The 25,412-nt window shown below is 33.0% G+C and overlaps 3 protein-coding genes and 1 non-coding gene across 4 annotated transcripts; 2 read left to right on the top strand and 2 right to left on the bottom strand.

Annotated features, from left to right (window-relative positions):
- Positions 1-3,138: 3,138 nt before the first annotated feature.
- LOC127117773 (60S ribosomal protein L18a) lies at positions 3,139-5,354 on the top strand. The gene is made up of 4 exons (XM_051047881.1): positions 3,139-3,306; positions 3,408-3,523; positions 3,625-3,688; positions 4,715-5,354. The coding sequence occupies exons 1-4, from the start codon at positions 3,292-3,294 to the stop codon at positions 5,054-5,056; spliced, it is 537 nt and encodes a 178-aa protein (XP_050903838.1). The 5' UTR covers positions 3,139-3,291; the 3' UTR covers positions 5,057-5,354.
- Positions 5,355-12,470: 7,116 nt separating this feature from the next.
- LOC127117772 (uncharacterized) lies at positions 12,471-13,507 on the bottom strand. Its single transcript, XM_051047880.1, has 3 exons — positions 13,192-13,507; positions 13,019-13,090; positions 12,471-12,812 (listed from the first exon to the last, which is right to left on the bottom strand). Exons 1-3 carry the CDS (start codon positions 13,367-13,369, stop codon positions 12,517-12,519), a joined length of 546 nt encoding a protein of 181 aa, XP_050903837.1. The 5' UTR covers positions 13,370-13,507; the 3' UTR covers positions 12,471-12,516.
- A 4,003-nt stretch (positions 13,508-17,510) lies between these two features.
- TRNAR-UCU (transfer RNA arginine (anticodon UCU)) lies at positions 17,511-17,583 on the bottom strand. The gene has a single exon. It is a non-coding gene; the product is annotated as a tRNA-Arg (tRNA).
- A 576-nt stretch (positions 17,584-18,159) lies between these two features.
- Positions 18,160-20,567, top strand: LOC127117771 (GDSL esterase/lipase At4g10955). The gene is made up of 2 exons (XM_051047879.1): positions 18,160-18,472; positions 19,354-20,567. Exons 1-2 carry the CDS (start codon positions 18,354-18,356, stop codon positions 20,381-20,383), a joined length of 1,149 nt encoding a protein of 382 aa, XP_050903836.1. The 5' UTR covers positions 18,160-18,353; the 3' UTR covers positions 20,384-20,567.
- The last annotated feature ends 4,845 nt before the right edge of the window (positions 20,568-25,412 follow it).

The following is a 25,412-nucleotide window of genomic DNA, read 5'->3' as shown; positions in this document are numbered from 1 at the left end:
CTAGTTTCCACAACATGATTACAGAGAGAGAGCACCTCAAAACTACATGCATTCCCTTTCGAATCAGATTGTCTTTTGTTAAAATAACATTATGCATTAGTTTTCAAGTCACTAATGACTTAATGGGTGATCTATAGAGATGTCAAATGAATTTTCTCCAATAAGCCTCGATGTGATCCCTCACAATACCATCGTATGGATCTTTAAAAGAAAAATCATCAGTTGCAAACCTTGTTCAAATGAGTTTATCAATAGTAGTATTATCAAATTCCAAGTTAATCTTCAAAATATCTTCAATACTTTGAGGTGTCAAAAAGGATAAGTCATGGGGAATGTTCCAAATGATTGCTTGGATAATTGATTTGACATTTGCAGTTTGCATAAATTGAATATCCACTAGAAATACTAGGTGCAAACCTTTAATTTTATATCTCAACCAATTGTTAGTTCATAAATCAATTTTCTTCCTATTATCAACCTAATATATATTATTTTTCTCCAAAAAAGAAAAGGAACACTTAATGTCAGACCATATTGAAGAAGAAATATGATGCATGATTGTTTTTGTGTGTGTGTCTGAAGTATTTGCTAATAAGCATATAAGACCATTGATTATTGATAGTCAATAACTTCCAACAAATAAATAAAAAAACATATTTGTTTATTGTCTTAATACCCCTTAGACTAAGACCTCCTTCAGACAAAGGTAAACAAATAATCTTTCAAGGCGTCGTATTATACTTTCTACTATTTATGCTACATGTCCACCCAAAATTTATGACGCAAGAATCTAGTTTATTAAGGAGATTAAATGATCATTCATAAATTCTAAGACTATATAGAAGCATGTATTGTATGAATTCCTAGACCAATTGAACCATGTCCATTATAGATAGAAGACACCCTTTCCAAGTAGCTAGTTGGACCACTCTATCTATTATGATCAGAAGACGGTGAGTTATAGGCATGCCTTTGAATATAGAATTTTCAAGTTAGCTAAATGGTGTATGTTCCACAATAAATCCAAACATATTTGTAATGTGCGTCGTCATAGATAGATAAGTACCTCCACCATAAAGCTTACATTTTGTTTATTTTTTGCCATGAAAGATTACATTTAGTTGGACTGATATGTTGACAATAATTTTGATCATATTCTTGAGATGATTAATGACTTAAGCATTTTTCCTAATAGCTTTGCAAAATATCATAAAATCATGTGTAGAAAAGTGTGGCTAGAAATGACTGTTTTACCAACTAATATACCTGCCAACTTACCCTAATCCACCAACTAATTTGATGTCTACTTAGTGCATCTTTAATAATACAAAAAAGCAAGGGAGACATAGAATCTCCTTGCCTCACTTCTTTAGAGCAAAAAAAAAATCCAAAAACTTTTCTATTTATCATGATTGATAGTTTGATTACTTGTAAAATTGTAAGAATCCAATCATAATTTTTTTAATCAAATTCAAATTGAACAAGTTTTTTAATTAGATATTTATAATCTAAAGTATTAAAAGTTTTTCTAAAATAAATTACAATATTAAATATATTTAAAAAGGTGAATCATAAATCTAGAGCTGTCAAAATGGGCTATCCGGCCCTAAACGGGCTGACCCTGGCGGGCCTCGGGTTTTTTCGAGCTGAGTCTAAAAATCCCATATTGAATATGGGCTCTAATTTTACTACCCAGACCCATCCCTGTCTGGGCTGCGGGCTACCCGACCCTAAATGGGCCCATTAAAAATAAATAAATAATTCTCCTTATTTTGTAAATAACCATATTATCCTTTTTTTTAAATTATTTTCACTCTATTACTAAAATCATTTTAAGTTTACAAATCAATGACTTCAACTCTTTGTTCAAATTACATAAATTAAAAAAAAATCCTCAACTCAAGATTATAGATTTATTACCAATTAAATCATTTAGTTACAAAAGATTTAGGTCAAAACTTAACTTGTCTTATGAACGAAATTCAACTAATTAGTTGCCGAATGAATTCCAAACTACTTCAGAATTAGTTTTATTGTATTGTCAGTCCTACAATGTAAAAACACGTAAAAAAGCAAATTAAAATAAAAAACTATTTATTTGCATAAATAAAAAATCTTTAGCACATTTCATACCATTTAAAAACATCGAAAATTCTGGTAGTAAAATCATGAATAAACAAAGAAAAATATTATAATAATATAATGAATATGAAAACATCATAACTAAATATAGATGTCGTCAAATGCGTACAAAACCAAATTCAAAAGCATCTAATAGGGATGTTATGGTGTTGTTGTTTGGATCTCAATCTTACATTTACTAAATAATAATTAAATAAGTGTGATTATCAATGGGTTAAGTAATTGAATAAAGTGTAATTATATTTACTAATGAATTTGTTGAATAATTGAATACTAACAGATGGACCAAATTCATGTGCTAAGTAAGGTAATTAATTTTTTAAAAAAGTTTACTTCGGGCTGTTGGGCTACCCATGGTCCATACTGGTCGACCCCTTTTTTTAGGGCTTTTTCGGATCGGGCCAAAAAAGATCCGGAAAAATATGAGCTCAAAAAATAAGACCCAGGCCCTAATTTTTCCGGGCTCGATGGGTCGGCCCATGAGCCTCGTCCCATTTTGACGGCTCTAAACCTATATTTAAAAAATGTTTAAAGCTCTAACAAATAGACGATGTTAATAACCATATTTATTTTTACCAATGAAATGATGAATTGATAAATAGTGATTCGATAAATGAATATATATATTTCGTATTGAATCGACACATCAAATGTTCATCATTTTATTCATAAAAAGAAAAGAAAATCACAAATAATTATCTATTCACAATGATCCATTTTAATATTTAACATATTTTGTAAGGAGTAGCATAAAAACATAAAACTATATATTTATAAAAATAAAAACTACAAAATATATTTTTTATTTATAAATATTCAAAATTTATAATCTTATTTATTTTAAATTAATTTGTAAATATTTTATTTAAAAAACCACATAATATATATTTGTTTAAAATATATATAGCCATTAATCTTAACTCAAATATTCATTAAAAAAAATTCTTCCTTTTCCATTTAAATCTGTTTCTCTAATTCTTGCTCTAAGTGGGCCGCTTCAATGGGCCAAACTCATCGGGCCCATGAAGCCCCTTGTCCATTAGGGTTTTACGTATATATCACATTTCCTTCTTCTTCGTACGCCCTTTACAAAACAGCAAAACTTGAATCGGCGGCGAGTCGCAATCGGAATCGCTGCTCATCGTAAAAATGGTTAAGGCAAAGGTAGGTGATAGAAAATTGTACCAGTAATGGATAATTTTTTTTTCCATTTTGAAGTGATTTTAGTTTGAATTCTCACGCGGTTTTGATTGTTGTTGAAACAGTTTCACCAGTACCAGGTCGTCGGAAGGGGTCTTCCAACGGAAACCGATGAACACCCTAAGATTTACCGCATGAAGCTTTGGGCAACCAATGAAGTTCGTGCCAAATCCAAATTCTGGTACGTTTCTAATTCACTAATAAATTGTTATCATGATTTTTCATTTAATATGATTATTTGGTTTTTGGTTTTTGGTTTTTAACAAATGTTAATAATTGCAGGTATTTCTTGAGGAAGTTGAAGAAGGTTAAGAAAAGCAATGGACAAGTGCTGGCTATCAATGAGGTAAGCTCATCGATCAATTGTAGAAGTAAACTGAAATTTGATAGAATTTAGATGGGTTGGCGTTAAGATAGATTTCTACTTAGAACTATGGTGAAGCTTTTGTTCAGTTAAAGATTAACCTAATTTTAGTTACAGCTTTGGACTCTCTGGATAGCTGATTTTGATTTATGAAGTTTAATTAGTTAATGAAATTAGATGAATTGGAAACACAATGCTGTGTGTGATTTTAGTTAGGGTACTAATTTGTTGTTTAATGTCTGTTAGTTTTGTGAAGAGAATGATAAATTGATTAACTTAGTTTGCATCCGGAAGTAATAACTTTAAGTGCTTGTAATTTTTGATTATTGAGGAATTCCTTCATCTAAGAAAAAATGATCTTCTAATTGAGATGATGTTTGGTGTCACTGCAGTGTTGGTTAGACATGGAGAATGTTCTATGTTTTTCTGCAATTTTTTTTGCTGCTGGTTTAAAAGTTAATAATAGCGTGTTTTATGTTTACAGATTTTATCTTACTTGATTTTGAGGGGAGGGGGATGTTGTTCTGTTTGCTTTGGTATTTTGACTATAAGTCAATTAGTAGTGCTTGCTTAGTTTTGTTTAGTGCTGGGTTGAAGTTTGCTCTATCACTTCATTTTAGAACCTACTCACCAAACTATCGAATATTAGCTGTTTTGAAGACTCTATATGTCAAATCCTAGCTCTGAAAACCTGATGTGGTAATTTGTTTAGGTGATTTTTCCATTTTTTTCTTTTAAATTTAATGTCTATCTATATCCACAAGTATTTCATAGAGGGTTTAAGCATGAAACCAGTATGACTAATTGCTGGGCTTTGAAATTATGCTTTTTTTATTGCTTGTTTCAATTACTCTACTTATCTTAGAAAAGTAATCCTTATTGAGATGAAAGAATACATGGAGTAAGATTCCTTGTGTACTATTTTTGGTTATATTGCACCTTTTAACTGTAGTCTTTCTGTACATGAAGGTTTATAATACTTTTACTGATTGCACCTTTGAACTGCAGATTTTTGAGAAAAATCCCACAAAGATCAAAAACTATGGAATATGGTTGAGATACCAGAGTCGTACTGGTTATCACAATATGTACAAGGAATACCGTGATACTACTCTAAACGGTGCTGTTGAGACAATGTACAACGAAATGGCATCTCGTCATAGGGTCAGGTTTCCATGCATTCAAATCATTAAGACTGCCACCATCCCAGCCAGTCTTTGCAAAAGGGAGAGCACTAAGCAGTTCCACAACTCCAAAATCAAGTTCCCCTTGGTGTTCAAGAAGATTAGGCCACCAACCAGGAGCCTGAAAACAACATACAAAGCAAACAGGCCCAACCTGTTTATGTGATTCAGTAATCACATTTCCTTTCTCATATTGGAGTTGCTTGTTTTATCAGTTAGCACATTAAGAGCTTTCTGAAGATAATTGTGTTTTAACAAAACTTCATTCCCGGCAAACTCTGACGTAGTTTGCATTTTTCCTAGTTTGTTTTTTGTTGAGTATTTTGTTTTACCTGTTATGCAGTTGTTTATTTTTGTCTTTTATGTACTGGTACAAGATTGATTTTGAATTTAGCGATTACTTTTTGTTTCAAACAAGATGTTATAATATGATCATTGATTGTTGAAAAAAATACATTTCTATACATCGAATACCAGTGAATGGTATTGATTCTGTTTGTTAATTGGATTACTGAAGAGAAACAATTCCTTTAATTAGGAATTTAGTTTGTTAGTATGTTCAGTGTCTTTGTTATTTCTTCATGTTTTTTCTTTTGAACCATGATGGGTAACGGTTCGTTGTCTGACTTTATAGCTCTTTTGATTGTTTGATTGATTGTTGTCTGACTTTATAGCTGCTGTGGCTTGATTTTTATACAGACCTGAGGAGGAGGAAAATGATGAATGGTTGATTCTTTAAGTCTCAGCCACCATGCAAGATTCATAAAACAACAGTTATTTTAAATAAAAAGCCCTTCATTTCTAGATGTTTTTAATGTAGTGATGTTTTTAATGCCCGTCTCACAAAAAAAAGCTGAGAAAAAATGGGGCCTATATATTTAAAGGAGCAGACTTAAACTCTTGTCCTATTTCACATAAATTGTGGGTAGAACATATATGTCCAACGGACCGGGTGGCTAGAACATATATATTCGGACCGACCCTGATTGTTGTTTTAAATATTTATATTATTGATACTATTTCCACATCTTATTTCAAGTGTTTTATTTTAATATTTTAATGTATCTCAATTCCCCTATCTACTACGCTAATAATAATAATAATTAATAACGTTGTTTTACTAAAAATCAAAAGAATTTTTTTATTTAAATTATGCAAAACTCATAAGACACGTGAAACCAACATTCGGCCATTTTTTAAAATATGAAACAATAAATGTATTTTTACATTGATAATAATTAAGTAAGAAATATATAAATTATATTTCAAATATTCTAACTGCGTGACCGAATGGGATATCTTAGCCTCGTTGATAATGTGAAATATTTAAATCTAATAACAAAATTATTTTTGAAAAAACCTCACATCTATCATTATTTATTTATAAGTCTTCAAAGGCATTTGAAAACTTACCCTCCCATCCTTCTCTTTTTTCATTCAAAGTCCACTTAACCATAAGTTAATAAGTTAATGAAAGTACATTATTTTAGAGTGTGTCATGGTTTCTCACATGATAATATAATTATTTAAATGAAAGATAAAGATACAATTAAGAGTATTAATTAAAATGAAAGATAAAAATATAATTAATATATAATTTATTTTCAATAAATTAAAAAGAAAAAATAAAATAAATCACACCGAAAATATGTTTCCTTATTCTCATGAATTATATGACTTTTAAAGTCATGCATTTTATTGACAAATAACAATACCATCCACTTTCACATATGAACCAAGTTATGTGAGAAATAATATTATATACAATAAGAATACAAGGCCACTTTAATTCTTTTCATTATAAAAAATTCAAATGTTACATATCTATTATCTAATGAATAACTAATACATTTATAATAAAATTATAAAATTTAGTAATCTTTAATTATTTATAGAAAATCTATCTCTTATCTCACCTATATTAATTCAATTTGATAAGGTGATCACACAATCAACCTACAAAATTTGATTTAGAAGTATATATTGATTTGACATGTTTTCATTATAATTGATTTTATCATTTTGATATTCATTTTTCTAACTAGAGTTGCTTTTTAAAAAAAATTTAGAAATTAATTTTAAAAGTGTTAATTATAAATTTAATATTTAATCAAAATGTTAAATTTCACCCCATTTCATTATAATAACGATATATTTTCAGAAACATTTAATATTAATTTTTTTTGACATAATTAATCTACCAACACTTAATAATCTTCATATTAAATAAATATGTTTTTATAAATATTTAGTATATGCTATTTATTTCAAAGTAGCATGCATAGTTTTATGTGAAGATCTTGAACAGTATCAAAAGATCTTGATACTATTATTATCATGTGAAGAAAAAATATCACAGACGAGAATTCGTTACGACCACACTAAAACGTCATGAACAACGAGTAAATTGAACAACTCGTGTTATGACAAACTTAAATATAATTTTTTTTTATATAATCAATCTTTTTTAAAAAGATTTAATTTTAAGTAGTTTATTTTAAAGACGAGTTTCAAAACAATCAAATTGTTACAAATTGTGTTATAAAAATTCAAGAATTAAAACGACACTCATATAAATAATCTCTTTTAAAATATGTTTTATAAAATATTTCAAAAATTAAAAAGATGTCGCAATTAGTTAATTATTTGTTAAAAATTTTTAATTAGATTATTTTAAAATTTGTTTTGAAACAATCAAGTTGTCATATTATTGACACTTAAAAAAAATATCATAAAAGTTAATTGATTTTAAAATCAAATTACTTATAATTAATTCACTTTAGAATTAATTTCAAAATAATCAATTCATCATAGCTCCAAAAAGTTTAATGTTTGAAAAGATATCCATGAGGATAATTTCCAATTCTTGATTATAAAAAAAACAAATTTCCAATTCTTTAAACAAAATGGAAAAATCAATCTTATATGCAATTCTTTAAACAAAATGGAAAAATCAATCTTATATAAAAATAATCTACCATATAAGAGAATCAATGTTGTATATCATGTTAAGTTATATTGACAAAATCAACACATAATAGATTTTGAATAATGTTAAGTTATATTGACAAAATCAACACACAATATATTTTGAATCATGTTCAGTAATATCGATACGCCACAATAGATTTGGAATCATATTCGGTTATATCTACACATAATAGATTTTAAATCATATTCAGTTATATCGACACACAATAGATTCTAAATCATATTCAATTATATCGATAAAATCAACACACAATATATTTTGAATCATGTTCAGTTATATCGACAAAATCAAAGGACTATAGATTTTGAGGCATGTTCACTTGTATACAAAAAGAAAATATCAATAGTAGTAATCAACCACCTATACACACAAAATATGTTTTGAATCAAATTCACTTGTATCGAGAAAACCAAAAAAAGTTTATTTTGAGACATCTTCTCCTGAGCCAGCAACCACCCTTGAGTCATCTTCTTCTGGGCCAGCAACCACCCTTGAGTTATCTGCTTGATCCACTTTACCATGATGCTTAGATAGGTACTCTTTGATGCCAGTATCAGAATTAGTTTTAACGAATTGTGATAAGCGAACAAAATCTTCATTACTATATTTCAGAAGGGTTGCCGAAAGTAAGCTGAAATAAACAAAATCATATTCTCTTTAAACAAAAAAAAATAAACAACACCTAACACGAGTGAGGATCATAAGTCAAAAGTCCAAGAGTTAACTTTTGCTTTTGATTTTTAATCATAGATCCCAAGGTCTTTTCATCTGAATTATTGTTTTCACTCTATTTGATTTTTAGAGGTAGTAAGTCAAAGAATTGATCATTTACTTTTGGTCTCTAGTCACTAATCATCTGCATCATTATCATTTGGATGTGAGAACAAGATAGATGGTCAAAGAGTGACTATTAGTATCTCTTTCTTAACGCACACTTCATCTGCACCATTGTTATGTATCAATTTATTTTTGGATCATGACCATGAAATCAACGAACAAGATGCAACCGTTTAGACACCATGCACACCGATCATAAGATTCACCATTGTAGAGATGCATCATAGTGATCATGTTAAATTGTAGTTCGGTATGCTTTAGCACATCCCAGATCCCCCGACAAACCTCAGAGAATGACATCTACGAAAATTTAACGGCAAATGAAACTCTAACCCTTGGCAAAGCTTCGCTAGATCTAAGTCTCAAAAATGGAAGCAAAGATAAGAACATGTCTTAACTAATGCTATGATGCCAACCGAAGAAAAATCAAATTGTAGTTATATGGCTGTGTACAAATCAGTTGGATTTGAGTTCCTCGTCGATGATATGTGTCTATACTACTCACTCCAGGTAACTTACACACAAGAAGGTTCAACATCTAACCCCTGACAACAATTCCAGACCGGTTACTCAAAACCCCTACCCATCAAAATTTTTGGTCCACAAACATACAAACCTACAACCTTACCATGCCAAACACCCAACCACAATACCAAGAGCATACCCCGTACCATAAACAATAAGAAGATCATCATCAAGGCACCCAACATCTCTATGCACCCAACACACCACCCTACCATAACCACCTTAGCCAAAACACTCACTGATACCGTCCATCCTCCTACTATAGTCAAGAAACCCAAACATCACCAAACCAAAACATGCAACAACCATATGGCTACCAAACACCACAACAATCATTTCAATCTTTTCTCGACGCATCATTCACACCAATGTCTCCCTTCAGTCATCCTGGTCGCCCTCCAATAACTCAAACACAACCCAACTACTCTGACATGGGTCATGAACTCAGCTATGGCGGTAGCGCTTCATTGCATACACAAGACTATGAGGATTTGTCTGAATATCTTAGGCAATCTCCTGCAGGTGGTGGTGATGTTCATGGGCCCTCAAATCCTCAAACACCTGGGGTGAATCATCAATGTGGGTTAGGGTCACGCATTCGGGTAGTTAGGGGATGTGGTACCGAAGGTCGGTTAGGTCATCCCGGTCAACGACATTAGTCTTGATGAATGTCATGGAAGTTGTCTTCCCATATTCATTTCATCTGTTGTGTGTATTTCATATTTCAAAAAATGTTAGTATCGAGTGCAAGGAGTATATCAAATCTAATAGGAAAGAGCATGTTATGGATCTATAGAACATGGTCATGTATTCAAATAGTGTATCTTAATTTGAGCAACACTTAAGCATTTTAAGGTAATATATGTTGATATCCATTCATTTGTTAAGTATGTACATCAAATACGGTTGACACCTATAAAGAAAAGTTTGTTGTTCCATGGGCAAACCGGGTCACTTATTTAGGAAACACAACACCAACATGTTCATCATTGTGAGTTTGACTATTATGGATTTAGTTATCAATTTATTTATTACATCTTATTCCATTATATATTTCAGTATTCACAAACAACCACAATCTTATAAACCATACTTAGTAATAATAACTATTGAACAATCTTTAAAACATAACTAGGCCATGTGAAAACGATTAAATTGTACTTGTTACCTGCACTGCAACAAAATAATGTCATTGTCGAGGATTACAGTTAGTTTTTAAAGACATTGTAATAGTTTTTATGATTTTCAATATTTTATTTATATTATATTTTTTTTATACTTGTGCATATTTCGTTATAACTCGACTAACCAATTAATAGTTGTTTGATAGTTTTGTTTAATATTATTTATGTAAGGTAACAAAACATATCTCAATGCTCTCACAAAGAAATGTAGAAGGTACCTACACACTAGAAAATTTATTATTGTGAGCTTTGCACTGGAATCATCCCACAAGACATTTTCCTCCACTAGATGAAACAATATACTTCTTAAATAACCAACGAATACCATGACAATGTCAAAGCAACAACATTTCGAATTATGGATGATATGCAGAATCATTAACAGACAATCTCATACCAAAACTTTCCTCAAAACAATACATCAAGACCAGAGGATACACTGAATCAGTTCATGCAAGTGATTGTGGAAGACCATCAAAGCATAGATGTTTCAATCAAAAACTTTGTAACATAAATTGGCCATTTAGTCAAGCATCTACTTTCTCAACAAACCAATGTCAATACTTCAAGTAATGTAAATGAACACAACAAATTGAGTGAAGATGATAATGATGAAAAGAAGGAAGAAGTTGTTGTTGAAGAAAAAAAGGAAGAAAGTGGGAAAAGCTACAGAAAGAAAGTTGACAAAAAACGTAAGTGAAGAGGCAAAGACAAAAGCTCAAGAAACAAAGGAGAAAAAACTAAAAAATACACATGTTTTGAATCTGCCTAACACACTGATTTCAATTAAGAAAAGACTGCATTCAAGACGTTTAGACATTCTCAAAATAACTCTGAAGAAATAATTTTGACGAATACAACATTCCATGAAGCCTTCAAGCAATCACCTTCTTATCTCAAATTCACAAGAGAAACTACGAAGACAACATAAGATATGTCAAGGAACATTAATAGAGATGTCGAACTAATGATGTTAAACACGCTTGTTCGAACATCTTATCTTAATTTTTATGTTTCGGCCTCAACTCACGAGCTTTAAGAGATGCTTCAAATTCTTCGAGTTTCCATTAAAATAGATTCTTCAATAATCCCCACAATGTGATCAAATTTGACAGATAGAACTCTTAGAATCTTCCCCATTTTCTGCTGTGTACATATTTTCTCTCCACATGAATTCACTTGATTGGTCAAAACCTCCAATCTTGAGAAAAACTCTGCAATTGCTTCACCATTATTCATCTGCATATTCTCATATTGTTCCTTCCAAGATTGTAGCTTGAATTTCTTTAATTTCTCATCTCCATCATACAATTTCTTGAGAGTATCCCACACATCTTTGATCGTTTCTTACTTAATTATCTTTCTAAAGACAATCAAATTCACACACTAATGGATCAAGAACAATTATTTCTCATCTTTCTTGCTCGTTTCACGATGAATATTTCTAAACACCTGAATACCGTTTTTCTATGATGCTTAAAAATCATCATTCACGGTTTCAAACACATCTTTAGATCTACATTATGAAGCATAGTGTTCTCCCTTAAATACTGATAAAGGGGTTAAGAATTGATTGGAGATTGTACTTTTGGATAATTAGTGTTTTAAGTTATATGCAAATTGAGATTGAGAGAGAGAAATAAATAAATTACAATGATGAGAGGCCTTTTAAAATGATCAGTAAAACCTAAAACCAAGTAACAAACTTGTGACATTTACTTTGCCTTGCAAATTTTTACAAGTAAAAAAAGAACTTGAATTACATTCTAATTCTAATAACAACATGTGACTAATTTAAAATATTAACAGAGTCGAAAACATATTTGAGAGAAATTTCTAGAGATGGAGATTAATTTGACAGCTGAGTTGTCAGCCATGTGACATTTAACGTGAAAATAGACTGACAGATGAATCAAATTGAAAAACGTGACCAGCTTTTTTTTATAGCATGAAATGAACCATAATTTCAAGAAGCTACAAATGTAATACTAACAAACAAACTTCATAATCTGCTTCAAGAAACTAATTTTAGGAAGAGTAAGTAATATGCAAATATTTCTATTCAGAGTCACTAAAATCATTATGTCTTTAAGGTAAAAGCTGTACATAACCAGTTGATATAGCTATTCCTAGTATAATAAGAGGTGGAAGAATGACAAAAGCTCCTATAGTTGCAAAAAAAGTTGAATCATTTCTTTGAGAAACCTCATTTAGATAATTCTGTCTCTTGATATTTCTCCTTTGTGAAGTTGTTAAGAATTTCGCACTCACTTTCTTCAAGTTCTTACCTAAGGGAATGGTGAAATCATCGTCCCTATCTCCAACCAACTGCGCAAGTTGGTCGCGAATTGAAAGTTTCCGAGAGCCGCCAGCGGTTTCATTACCTGGAAAACAGAAACGCTCTGATAGTTGTTATCATTTTCCCAAAATCAAATAGAAAAAATCTAAGAGGTTACAAAGATGTGGCTAACTGTGTAACTGCATAATTTTACCAGTATCGGGCCAAAACATTATCATAAGGTATAACGGCAATCAGTATCGTAACAATTGTATCAAAATTAGTCAATAGCGGCTCTATTGAGCTGCATACCATTGATTGATGAGGTTGTAGATGTAAATTGCTCCAAGAGATCCAGCTGTGCACGAGAAGAAGATAAAGATCCTAACAATAAAAGTCAGACATTTCAACTATTAAACCATAAACCATAACCACAGAAATTTGTACTAGTATAATTAATAAATCGAAATTCATGCTTAACGTACCAAGAGAAGAATCGTCCTCAGAAACACCAGCGTCAGTTCCTTGTGATTGAGCACATATCTTGTTGTTTATTAAAGAAGAAGAAGGAGGGTGATTGAATTTGACGTTATGTTTGTGTTTGAGAAAGGAAGGGTTTGAAGGAAGAGAAGAAGTTGTGCTGAGATTCAGATGGATGGCCATGAGAAATCAGAAGAATTATTGCTGAGTTTGATAATTGGCATTGATTTTTGGTTTGAGAGTTTCATTTTTGTGAATTTTTTGGGGTTTATATGAATCAAGCGAAGGCGGTAGCTCACTACCACAAATAAATATTTATTTATCGATTTTTATGTGATGAAAGATTCTAGTTCCATGTAGGACCAACTTTCAACGTGTGTCTCAAAATTCTAGTAGAATGGACTATGGACTTAAATTATTTATTTTTGTTCAGAATTCAGTGATGGACCTAAACTCATACTACCTTGCACTTTCTAAAATTTTTGTAATATCAAAAATGTTCTTTTTCATTTTTTCATTAGTTACATATTGAAAAAAATTCTTTCAACATCAATAAAAAATTTGATAGGACGTACTAGAATCTGATATTCATTTTTATTGATATTTTAAAAAAGTTTAATGTAATAGCATAAAAAAAAATTTAAAAATTGTGATTTTTTATAGTAAAATTTTCAAATATTGAATATAAAAGACTACTAACTTTTAAAAAATCTTTGGTTTTATATTGGATTTTTAGAATAATCAACATAACTAGTATTTTTTAGTTATGATTAAAAAAAAACAAAGTTAATACTAGAATCTTTGGTATATTTTAAATTCTTTTAGATGCTTAAAAAATTGATATAAAATAGTAAATTATTTTTAAAAATTTAAGATTTTATTTAACTATTTGAAAAATCTAATATAAAAATATAATTTCATATCGTTTTTTTTCAAACATCTGATATTCAGATATTTTAAAATAAAATTTATAATTTTATATTGGTTTTTTCAAAAATTATGTATAAAAGCATAGATCATGTTCTCAAAAATTTAGTATAAAAACTTTTACATTAATTATTTAAAAAATTTGATTATAAATTTAATATTAATTATAGAAAAATTGATTTAAGAGTATTATGAAAAAATGCTAATCATAGGTGGTCATAGTACAATGAATGGGTACAAGATAAAAATAAAAGGGGATCTTTCAAAGCACCAAATATATTTCTCAACCACCAGTAACCACCATGGAAAAATTCAAAAATGCTTCTAAATTTTAGAGATGTATTCGTTGAGAAATAAATGTGAGTTGTGTGGAGAAATAAGTATGAGTTTAAGTCCCACATTGTTTAAAAAAGTTGTTTTGCAAAGATTAGAAATTGAATAATGAATTTGTGAGTTTTTTTTTAATATCGGTTTCTTTTTCTTCTTTTATGGATATGCTTCTGCGTGTGCCGATATTTATTTATTTGTTATTTTTCCAACAATTTATATCAGAGCTAAGGTTCTGATCAATGGAGGAAGGAAGAGTAACAATTATTCTGATCAAGGGAGAAAGAAGACAAAAAGATGGAAGAGTAATATTTTACAAATGTGGCTAATCATTATAATTATAATGATCATTTTGAAGATAAAGTTGAAGACAAAGTGAAAATACTTGAGACTTTTGATGAATGGAGGATTTGTTGGGTCAAATAGTATATTCATCCAAGTCCAATATCGGGCAGTAGGAAGAGAATAAAATTTGAATAGTAATATAAATAGAGAAAGTTAGTTTTACTTTTCCACACAACAACAAAAATGTAGCCTTTTAGGTGTATTAGGGATTTTCATAGTTGTGTGTCTAGAAAAGTTTTTCTATTTTTCCGTTCAAAAATAGGTTGTTAAGAGCGTTTTGTATTTTTTCGTTCAAAAATAGTTTGTTGAGAGGGTTTACAATTTTTCCGTCCAATAGTTGCAATTGAGATAGGGTTTACAATTTTTCCATTCAAAAATTATTATTGAGGGAGGATTTGCAATTTTTTTATTCAAAAATTGCAATTTAATGAGAGAGTTTGTAATTTTGTTTTATAAAGATTAGAAGTTGAATAATAAATTTGTGAGTTTTATTTTTAATATTTTCTTCTTTTTCTTCTTTTATGAATGTGCTTTCAAACTTGACCCAATGTGAATGCTTCCCCCTCATGATGATCCATCATTATCTCCGGATGCACCAAATTCCGATTGAACGTTAGAATATTCCAGAGATATATCTTCGTAATAATGTCAGAGATACATCTCTATAACGTATCAGCACATAATGAATCATAAGTTATTTCTTGTTTACGTGTATTTATACGAAGATTTATTGACGTTATGTACCAAGTTATGTCACGCAATATAAACCATAGAAACGATATACAAATAATGACGTACATAAATTCAGATGGTCCAAAAATGTCATATACAAATAAAAGATCAATAAACGGAAAAAAATGAGAACAACAATAAAGTAGCATGATGTGAAAATAGAATACAATCCATAATATATATATATATATATATATATATATATATATATATATATATATATATATATATATATATATATATATATACACTACTGTGTATGTCAAACTACATCACCTTTACCTCCTCTTCTTGCTCTGCCTCTTCGGCCATCAATCCCCCTGCTCTCCAACGTTGTCTCTGTACATCAATACCCCTCATGCCTCCATCATGATGACATCTAGGATCTGCCTCACATCAGACCCATCAGGAAAAATACCTTTGTCAATGTCTGTGTAATCTCCATAATGCGATGACATCTAGGTAAGACATCATTAGCATGATCTAACTGTGCTTGCTCCTCTTCTAGTATCTCTTGATGAGTTAACCTCGACGGATCTCCTGTAGAAGCATGCACCATGTAAGAATGTGACACCCTGAAGAACCATCTGATATACCCTTCGGCGTAGCTCCAACCGCTCACGGTTATGGTACTTCGTGCCTCCTCCAATACCAGATGACTATCATAATCATCAAACATGTAATCTATTTGTCTACGTGTCAAAGTAGGAAGAGAAGATACAACAAAGTGTCTAGGAATGATCCAAGTGTAGCCAAACTGTCGTATGACACACTCTGGAAGATGAGGAGCAATGAGACGCGATCTACAAGCCAACCATTCAAAGTATAACATTATCCCGCCAAATGGTCATGTCTGATGGTGATCAACATAGTTGTTGAAGTGTATGTCCTCGGCAACCAAAAGGTCAAGATACACTCTGAACGGTTGGTTTGGTTCCCTCTGAGCAAGGAAAAATTAGTGGCACGCGGCATATCCTCAGTGTAAGTCTCAACACTCGCCCATCCAGAGATGCGCGAGAAGTGCTGGAGGATTCAAGCTTGAAATGAAAAGTTTGGAACATAAAAATTATCAGTAATGGCTTTGCAAAGATGAAATGAAAATGACAAAGAAACATTAAAAGACCAATAATTATTACCGTCAGTAGTGTGATGTTTCTTGTGACCTGCTTCGTCTTCCACATACAACCCTCTCTCAATTTTGAATACAGGTAGACCAAACAAGTGACCCCTAGTTCTACTCATGAATCTGCTCGAAATCCTAAAAGTACCGTAGGTAGACAACATTTGTATAAGTGGCACTCTTGTCTACAAAAATAGCAGTGCCAACCAAATATAGCAAGTATGCTCTCATAACATGCGCTATGTGGAGTGCCACTTCCTAATCATCACCTGTAGCCTGATGTACTATCTGGAGCTCCTCCATATATACCTTTTTCAGGTATTCAAATATAGCATGAGCCCCCTAGTCCTATCCAACTCCTCTTTCGTCTCCCCTGGGTCAACCCTCAGATAGTCTACCAGCATATCGAGTGCCTCGTCTTTGGTAATCCTCCCACGATCTAGGAGTCTATCCCTAATCGAAAGGTGTAGAAAACATGAGACATCGTTGAGTGTGATAAACATATCAACAAGCGGGAGATGAAATGACGAGGTCTCCGAATTCCATCTCTCCACAAATGCATGAAGCATCTCGTGGTTTAACATAGTATAACCGGTCATGGAAAAGTCCTTCAGGCGAGATAAGGACGAAATTGTTTGAAACCAATCCCCATTCGACTGAGGCAAGTCAATAATCTTTCGCCTGTAGTTAATAAACTTCTGAGATCATGCTCTTGAAAAAATAAAAAATAATGTCAGACATTTGTCAATTAAAATTAACGTAAATAAAAAAGAATGAATTTAACTAATGCTATCTCTCCGTTCCAAATATGCCTGACAATATGGTCTGGGTACAAAGGCATAGTATTGACATTTATAAACAAAAATTTATAACCACACCTGGTGGGACTCAAACCCACAATCGTTTGATTAGAAGTCAAACGCCTTATCCATTAGGCCACAGGTGCAAATTGTTAACATAATTATTTGTTGTTATTATTTAATTAATATACACATAAATACTTGTAATATATATATATATATATATATATATATATATATATATATAATGTCTGTATTGATTTTTCTAATCTCCTTCAACAACTATTATAATAAATTGTTTAGTCTTAAATTTCCCACGACCAAGGATCTCAGTTATATACATGAACTTAATCTTTGAACCGTCTCATTGAGGACAATTTCATTCCAATCATGAATTTGAAATATTAGTCATGATATATTTTTCATTATACCTAATCAAAATAGGTATATCTTCATTATTATCATCCTTTTGTTGCATTGTCAAGTTCATCAATGATGTATTTAACTTCTATAACATGTTATTTTCTCATATTTGATGTAATAAAGTCGCATGGTGGTTGTGATTCACTTGTGGTCGTAGCACCATAACTATTATGTGTTTTATTAGTTTGCCATGATGGATTGAGGCTTAACCTATACGAGAACAATATCTATACTTAAAATTATTTAAAATCCATTAACATAAAAATAATACTACTAACAAATAGTATATGACAATTTATGAAGCACCGTTAGTTAAGCATCCAAAAAAGAAAACAGAAAATATTTTCATCCACTCATTGAGAAAATGGCCATACCGAATTGGATACTAAGCTAAACCCATTTCATCACCACCTTCCCATAAATGTATCGTCACTATCTTCACAACTAAGAAACCGAAACAACAAACAACAACTCCTGTCTTTTGTTCTTTTCCATGTTCATGGCAAATCGTGTTGTTCCTAATCCTCCTGCACCTCACCCTGATGCTTTTCATGTGTCTGGTCCTAGGAACTTCACTACCCTTAATTGGAGAGACCTCATCATTTCCAGTTGGTAATATATCTACCCTTTTTGATTAATCAACTTTACATGTTTGTTTAATTGCTTCTGAGAATTTTATTTCATCAAAAAATTAATCTTTTTAGGTTGTTACCACACTACTAGTTAATGGGGTGTTTTGTAACAGAGCAATATTAGTGGTTTCTGTGTGGTTTATGTTAAGTTTCTGTTTATTTGTTAATCAATTTTGAAGATGTTGGCATAATGGGTTGGATCATGTCAGGGTAAAGTTATGAACTTTTGCCAAATGGGTATACAATGTTTTTGAGTTTAAGGTTTCTCTAACTTTCTGGAATTGGTAAAAAGTTAGCAAAGTTTATCGATTGCATTTCTTCGGTCGTGATTAAATGAGGATGAGTTACTTGGATTTCAGAGATCTAATTGATTGAATTCTGTTGTTAATTAGGGACTGCCTTTATGATTTCCTTCCGAAAATAATCATGAATTCTATGTTGTCCGTAAATCGGAACAACCATTGGGCACTCGCAAGTTGAGTTCTTGCTTTGAATCTTATTTACTGTCATCCGAATACGAGTCATCTAAATGTCGGTCAATATTTCCAATTTAGTGGTCGTTAGTGACTCTAGCAAATGCATGAATTTGTGACTTCAGGAAATTGACATCAATTTTCCAAAACCCGTTCACCATTCTCGCTTGTCAAATGTGACGGAGAAACAATTTTAGTAACATTCGCATTCTTTTATTGCATATGTTCACATACACAGCAACAACAACAACCAAGTTTTATCTCACTGAGTGGGGTCGGCTACATGGATCAATTTTCGCCATAATATTCTATTCAGGACCATGTTTCTATCTAAATTATTAATTTCGAGATCTTTCTTAATATGCTGATGGTTATTTTGTTATTGCAGGAAGGATGCAAAGTACAAAAGAACTGTCATTTCCTGCTTCATACAAGCAGTTTACTTGCTCGAACTTGATAGACAGGAAAAAAGAACACAAGACAATGCCTTAGCTCCAAATTGGTGGATTCCGTTCAAATACAAGCTCGCAAAAACATTAGTTGACGAAAGAGATGGATCCATTTTCGGTGCAATACTTGAATGGGATCGACCCGCAGCATTAGCTGACTTAGTACTAGTTAGACCAAATGGTGCCCCTAGAGCTGTTTTGGTACTCAGAGGAACATTACTCAAAAGTCCTACAATGCGGAGAGACATTGAAGATGACCTTCGTTTCGTTGCTTGGGAAAGCTTAAGAGGGTCTGTCAGATTTAAAGTGGCATTGGAGGCTCTAAAATCAATTTGTGATGCATACGGAAGTAGTAATGTGTGTATTGCGGGACATTCTTTAGGTGCTGGTTTTGCTCTTCAAGTAGGAAAACAATTAGCAAAACAAGGAATCTATGTGGAGGCGCATTTGTTTAATCCGCCTTCTGTTTCACTAGCCATGAGTCTCAAAAATCTTGGAGAAAAGGCCGGATATGCGTGGAGTAGAGTTAAATCTATAATTCCTTATGGACGGGAAGCTCAAGTTAGCAGTGATGTGGAAAAGACCATGGTTGCCGAATCGAAGAGTTGGATGTCTCGGTTATATGGTTATGGTTTGAAGGATCCTAGCGCTGTTGTTGGCATGGCAAAATGGATTCCTCATTTATATGTTAACAATAGTGACTACATATGTTGCTATTACAACGATCCTAACGGCACAGCAGAGAAAGTTGTTGACAAAGAGAATGTTGGTGGACAAATTTTGGCAAAACTGTTTGTTGTGTCGAAGGAAAAACAGAAATTTCTCGAGGCTCATGGCTTGGAACAATGGTGGTCAAGTGATGCGGAACTTCAACAGGTTATTCATAACAGCAAACTCATAAGTAGACAACTTTCATCTTTGTACACTTATACTCCTTCCCAATCAGTAACAAGGGTTATGCGGCAATAATAAATGAATATCATTAGAATTGGTACATTTTGAAATCTCTCATTTTTCAATCTTAATAATGCAGCCTGTTTTTGGCTTGTAATCTGTTCTTTCATGTTGCATCGTCTTAGAGTTAATGTCTGTAATACAAATGCAAAATTGTTATTTTCTTTTAATAAACTTGTAATCTAGAATATTGTTAGAACACCTTAGTAAAAAAAGGCTAAGTACTATAAAATTAGAGACAACAATTAGATATCATAATAAACCTCCTTTGAAAACACCCTTGTCTTCATGGGTGAAAGTTGAGATACTTGTTGGGTTTGTTAAGGATTTTGGTAAAATAGAAAAGCACTTGATTGTTATGTTAAGGAAGGATAATGTCATATGGAACTCAGAAACAACTTTGGCATTCACTGCATTGAAAAAGCCTTAGTGAACGCACCTTTATTGAGCCTACCTGATTATACATTTTTGTTCAAAAGCTCAACACTCCTTTACAACTAGTTTGGTTAGCTAAACTTATGGGTTTTGATTTCAAATAAGGAATGGGCAAATAAACTAGTTGCGTATGCATTGTCTAGAAGTGAAGATGCTCAATTACTACCACTCTTACTCAACTCTGATATCCCTAATTTATATTCAACAATCAAGTATTCTTGGAAATCAGACCATAGTTTGCAGCAGCTGGTGCTGGAATTGAAAGTCAATCTAATGTCAGATCTAAATTTACTTGGGTCAGAGATGAATTGAGAAGAGAGACTCAATTGCAACAATTAAAGTCCTCGTGTAGTTGAACAAGTGGTTGCTACTCATCTTCCAAAGAAATGATATTTCATAGAGCAAAGCAACGTGATTTGGCCTCAAAGGATGGGATCACTCTGAGAAAATGATATTTTGTGGTACTCTAGAGAGTATGATGGCATGAATGTCATATTCAATTGTGGGGACTTTCCTAACATACCACTGTTCGCACGTGGTATTCGCGCGAACAATCTCTAATCTTCCTATTGAGGTTTACTTACAGGACCGACTACAAAGTCCTAGACTAATGTGTTGAGTATATGGTGTGTTTTTGGTGAAGTGTTTGGATTAAGAAAAATGCTTGTAAATAGGTGCCAAGAAATAAACGGACAAAAGTAAGATAAAGACGTAAATAAACAAAGAAAATGAAATGAAATGATAAGTTAAATTGTTGGAATATAAATGTGGGAGCAAGTGTACCTTTTTGCAGGAAGTGAACTCTTTTCTCTTGGATGCTTGATACTTCAAGTGTTTTCCTTTTGCAATGTTACAAATGTCACCCTTAAAACTGAAAATCAAATCTACTTAAATAGTAATAAAAAATAATTGCTATATGGTTGTTGTCCATTCACAGCACACCACGCGTCTGAGCCTGTATACCCACGTCCTTTGCAACTTCCCCCACGTTCTGCTTAACCGATTGTATCAATCCTTCCACGTTTCTCTTTGACTTCGACAAGATCACCCCAATCGACCTTCTTTCGACCTGGCTTAGGTCCTTCCGGATTGTCGAACCACTTTGACTACATTCCTCCTACTTCGATTTTTCTTCTTCGGCATAGTCGAAATTTGTTGGCTAACAAATTGCCCCTCTAAAAGGCCAGTTTCAACTAAGAGACATTTCGATCGAGAAACTTAGCGTTTTGAGTTTCCCAAATTTCGGTTGGATGTCTAATCGTTAATGATGTTCTTCACAATGATGATACCTTTCTACGCCATGATTCCCAAGGAAAAAATGCCATCATTTACAGCTACTTCCTAGGTCGTGGGTTTTCAACTACCTCTACTAACTTTCCCACTACAAACTGAATCGGACAGCCGTCGCCAATCGACTGACTCTTGGTTGCCATTTTGTTTGCCTATAAATATCACTCTTTCACATTCTCCATTTTTTATTTCTTCTTCATTTGCACATTTTTCCTTCAACTTTTCAGAACGATATTACTCTCCTCATTTTCTTTCCTTTTTTTGCTGCGATGGCCTCCTCTGCTAATGCCAAGGATATAGTCACCTTCAACGCCGGTAACAAGCCTATTGCGTTCCAACTTATTGAGAAGAAAGTTTAAAACCCATTCCTCAACCAACATCCACTGATGAGGCTGTAGTGAAAGTTTGGCAACGCCAAATGCTTATTCCTTTTGTCGTTGCTAACAAACTCATTGTTTTCCACGAGCCGTATCCAGATACCAAAACGCAACCCAGAAACGTTCAAACCCACTTCCCTGGTTTTACTCCCGTTATTCCACCAACCTTTGAGAAGGATGGCTCCATCGACGTGAAGTTCATGGATCCAAAGGTCAGGGTTTTCAGGTCGATGCCCACTCCTGGAAATAAAGAGTATGTGGCTTGGCTTAATAAAGTTCAACACAAACATCAAGAACAATGGAAGATGGCAGGTATCTTCGACGCCATCCAAATCTCGAGGAACGCTCATTGAATTAACCCATGTATGTTGCTCACTTCGATGTATTTCTGGGGAGGTTCGACTAACACCTTCCAACTTTCTTGTGGTATGCTAACGCCTACCCTTTTCGACGTGGCAAACATTATTGGCTTCTCACCTTTGGGTGAAACCTTCGACCCAACTCTCCCGACGGAACATGCTTTTACTTTCAATCGTACAAGTCTTCAGAATTATATTGAAGATCAACACGATCAAGACTCTGCTGAAGTGTTCTACGAGGAACATATTGCTTTTCTAACTCTTTGGCTCTCGCATTATGTGTTTTGTCCTGGCTGTCTACAAATAGCCAATAGCTACAAAAGCCTGGCAATCCAAATCCATGAGGGTCGACGGGTTTCTTTAGGTAAACTTATGCTAGCCTCACTGTACCATTCTCTAGGGCTTGCGACACTAAAATTGAAACTTCTCCACTCCACTTCAAAGGCCCTGAACTTGTCTGGCCCCATGTGGCTGCTGCAATACTGGTTAAACGCTACTTTCGAGTACCAATTAGGTTATTTTGTGTCGGAGCGTATAATGCGTTTGAACCAGGATTGACCTATAGAAGGCATAAGACTTGCCTTAATGACATGTCAGGAGACCCCAACAAACACCTATTCATGAAGTATATTAATATGTTCATCAAAGCCAATTCTTTTGTTCCAGGTATGACCCCATTTGTGGATCGAAGCTTTGGCCCAACATAGTTTAAAAACCCTTTCCCTAGTGATTCTCCCCAAGCTGCAGTGCTGTCAAGTGCTGTGTAGAGGGCATTTTTAACTCCTATCAGGATAGAGGCTAGATCGAAGGGATATAGGTTCATGAGTTATAAGCTTAACTTGGTGGCTTGAGCCAAATGTTGCCAAAGTCTTTGGTGTCTCATTCGAGTGACATTGTATGGACTGGTCGACAACTGAACTTTGAAGGCCACAAAGCTTGCCTCAAATTTCACAAGTCGACTCAGCGCCTCGAATTACCAGTCTTCAAATTTCGACAATCCTTCCTGACCACCAAATACTTTGACAAGTGGTGGTCCGAATACCAATGTCAATATTTTCCCAGTGCATTTTTTCTCCAAAACATGATCGACGCTTTTTCCGCCCTCGCTGGTAAAACACCGGCTCCACAGCCGAATACTGATGCTTCAGATGAGAAAATCCAAACTATCGATGTCGAAGAGGCCCAAACAAAGAAGGTAACTACTGCTCCCTCGCTTTTCCTTTCTTTGAGAAACAAAAATAACAACCTCTTTCCCTCTTTGTCTTTATTTTCTAGGGTCGAAAGTGGGCTCCAGTTGTTGCACCAACCCCAAACAAACCTCCAAAAAAGCAAAAAGCGCCCTTAACTCCGAAACCATAGGTATTTCGCGTCTTAACGTTTCATGATGTTTTAATTCAGTCACCCTCTTACGTATCTTATGACTTAGGTTCTTGGAGAGGTGCCTTTTGTCGAAACTGAGGATTTTGATGGCGGCGCCCATTCCTATATTTTTCCTACATCGAAGGCGCCACCATCTACTCCGTCCAGAAAGAAAAAGAAATTTTTATCCAAAAATATTCTTCGAGAACTATTTCTTCGACCGCAAATATCTCTGTCCCTGATGATCTTACTGAAATCTTTGTGCCCATAGGTCAAGAAGAAACTGTAAGAACAAAAATTGTTCTACAACAGATTCCTTGATTTTGATGATAACAAAGGATGAAACCAAAAATGGCACCCTAACAAAAAGTTTCTAAGTGTGCAGGGTTCTAAAGAAAGAAGGAAGAAATCTGATGATGTCATCAGATACAGAACCAGATCAGAAGCATATTGTCATATGATCAGAAGCATCTGAAGTGGAAACAAGTTATAGAAAGTCTAACTCTGAGCATAACAGCAAAGTATCAGAAGCATCTGGACAAGTAGTAAGCTCTAGAAGTTCTGACTCTGAACAAAGGTTTGTCTAACTTCAGAAGCTCTTGGCACTATCTGAAGAATCCATCAGAACTCACAAGAGATTAACATCAGAAGCAAGATTCCAAGATTCTCCAGAAACACAAATACTCTGAGCATGAAATTGCTAATCATGAAAGAGTAACGTTAAAGTCAAGTAAAGATTTGCAAATGGATTTCCTAATACAGAAAGAGACGTTAATCTCCAATTTCAATGAAGAAGATACTATATGTGGTAAGTAGTCATTTCAAGGAGAGAAAGTTATCCTGCAGAAGCTGTTTATGTTATGGCGTAAGTTCATTTCATTACTCATCAGTTTCAACTACTACCTCACTTCTCTATATAAAGGACTGCAAATCAACATTCAGTACACTACACAACAATACAAGGAAAAATCATACTGAAACATCAACGTTCAAGAATACTCTCTTACTATCTAAATCTTCACGAAGCTTTTGCTTATAACGTGAAAAACTCTTGTTCTTAATACTGTAATATTTGCTTTCTTAGAAGCACTCTAGATTACATAAATCTTTTATCTATTGTTTGTTTATTTCCTCAAGTGACTCTGTGAAGTCTGTATACTTGAGAGGACTAAGAGATCTTTCTCTTAGACGTTGTTTGTAATCTTTCAAGATTAGTGGATTAAG

The sequence above is a fragment of the Lathyrus oleraceus genome, chromosome 2 (assembly GCF_024323335.1).
Source record: "Lathyrus oleraceus cultivar Zhongwan6 chromosome 2, CAAS_Psat_ZW6_1.0, whole genome shotgun sequence".
Taxonomy (NCBI): Eukaryota; Viridiplantae; Streptophyta; class Magnoliopsida; order Fabales; family Fabaceae; genus Lathyrus; species Lathyrus oleraceus.
The sequence above is the reverse complement of the archived record's forward strand: the minus strand, read 5'-3'. Positions and strand labels throughout refer to the sequence as shown.

Excerpts from the sequence above, each read along its gene's own strand:
- LOC127117771 (XM_051047879.1), top strand. The coding sequence starts at position 18,354 with ATGTTCATGGCAAATCGTGTTGTTCCTAATCCTCCTGCACCTCACCCT. Across the intron at positions 18,473-19,353 it reads GACCTCATCATTTCCAGTTG|GAAGGATGCAAAGTACAAAA; the intron begins GTAATATATCTA and ends TTGTTATTGCAG.
- LOC127117772 (XM_051047880.1), bottom strand. The coding sequence starts at position 13,369 with ATGGCCATCCATCTGAATCTCAGCACAACTTCTTCTCTTCCTTCAAAC. Across the intron at positions 13,091-13,191 it reads TGAGGACGATTCTTCTCTTG|GATCTTTATCTTCTTCTCGT; the intron begins GTACGTTAAGCA and ends TTTTATTGTTAG. Across the intron at positions 12,813-13,018 it reads TACAACCTCATCAATCAATG|GTAATGAAACCGCTGGCGGC; the intron begins GTATGCAGCTCA and ends TCTGTTTTCCAG.
- LOC127117773 (XM_051047881.1), top strand. Across the intron at positions 3,524-3,624 it reads CGTGCCAAATCCAAATTCTG|GTATTTCTTGAGGAAGTTGA; the intron begins GTACGTTTCTAA and ends TAATAATTGCAG. Across the intron at positions 3,689-4,714 it reads AAGTGCTGGCTATCAATGAG|ATTTTTGAGAAAAATCCCAC; the intron begins GTAAGCTCATCG and ends TTTGAACTGCAG.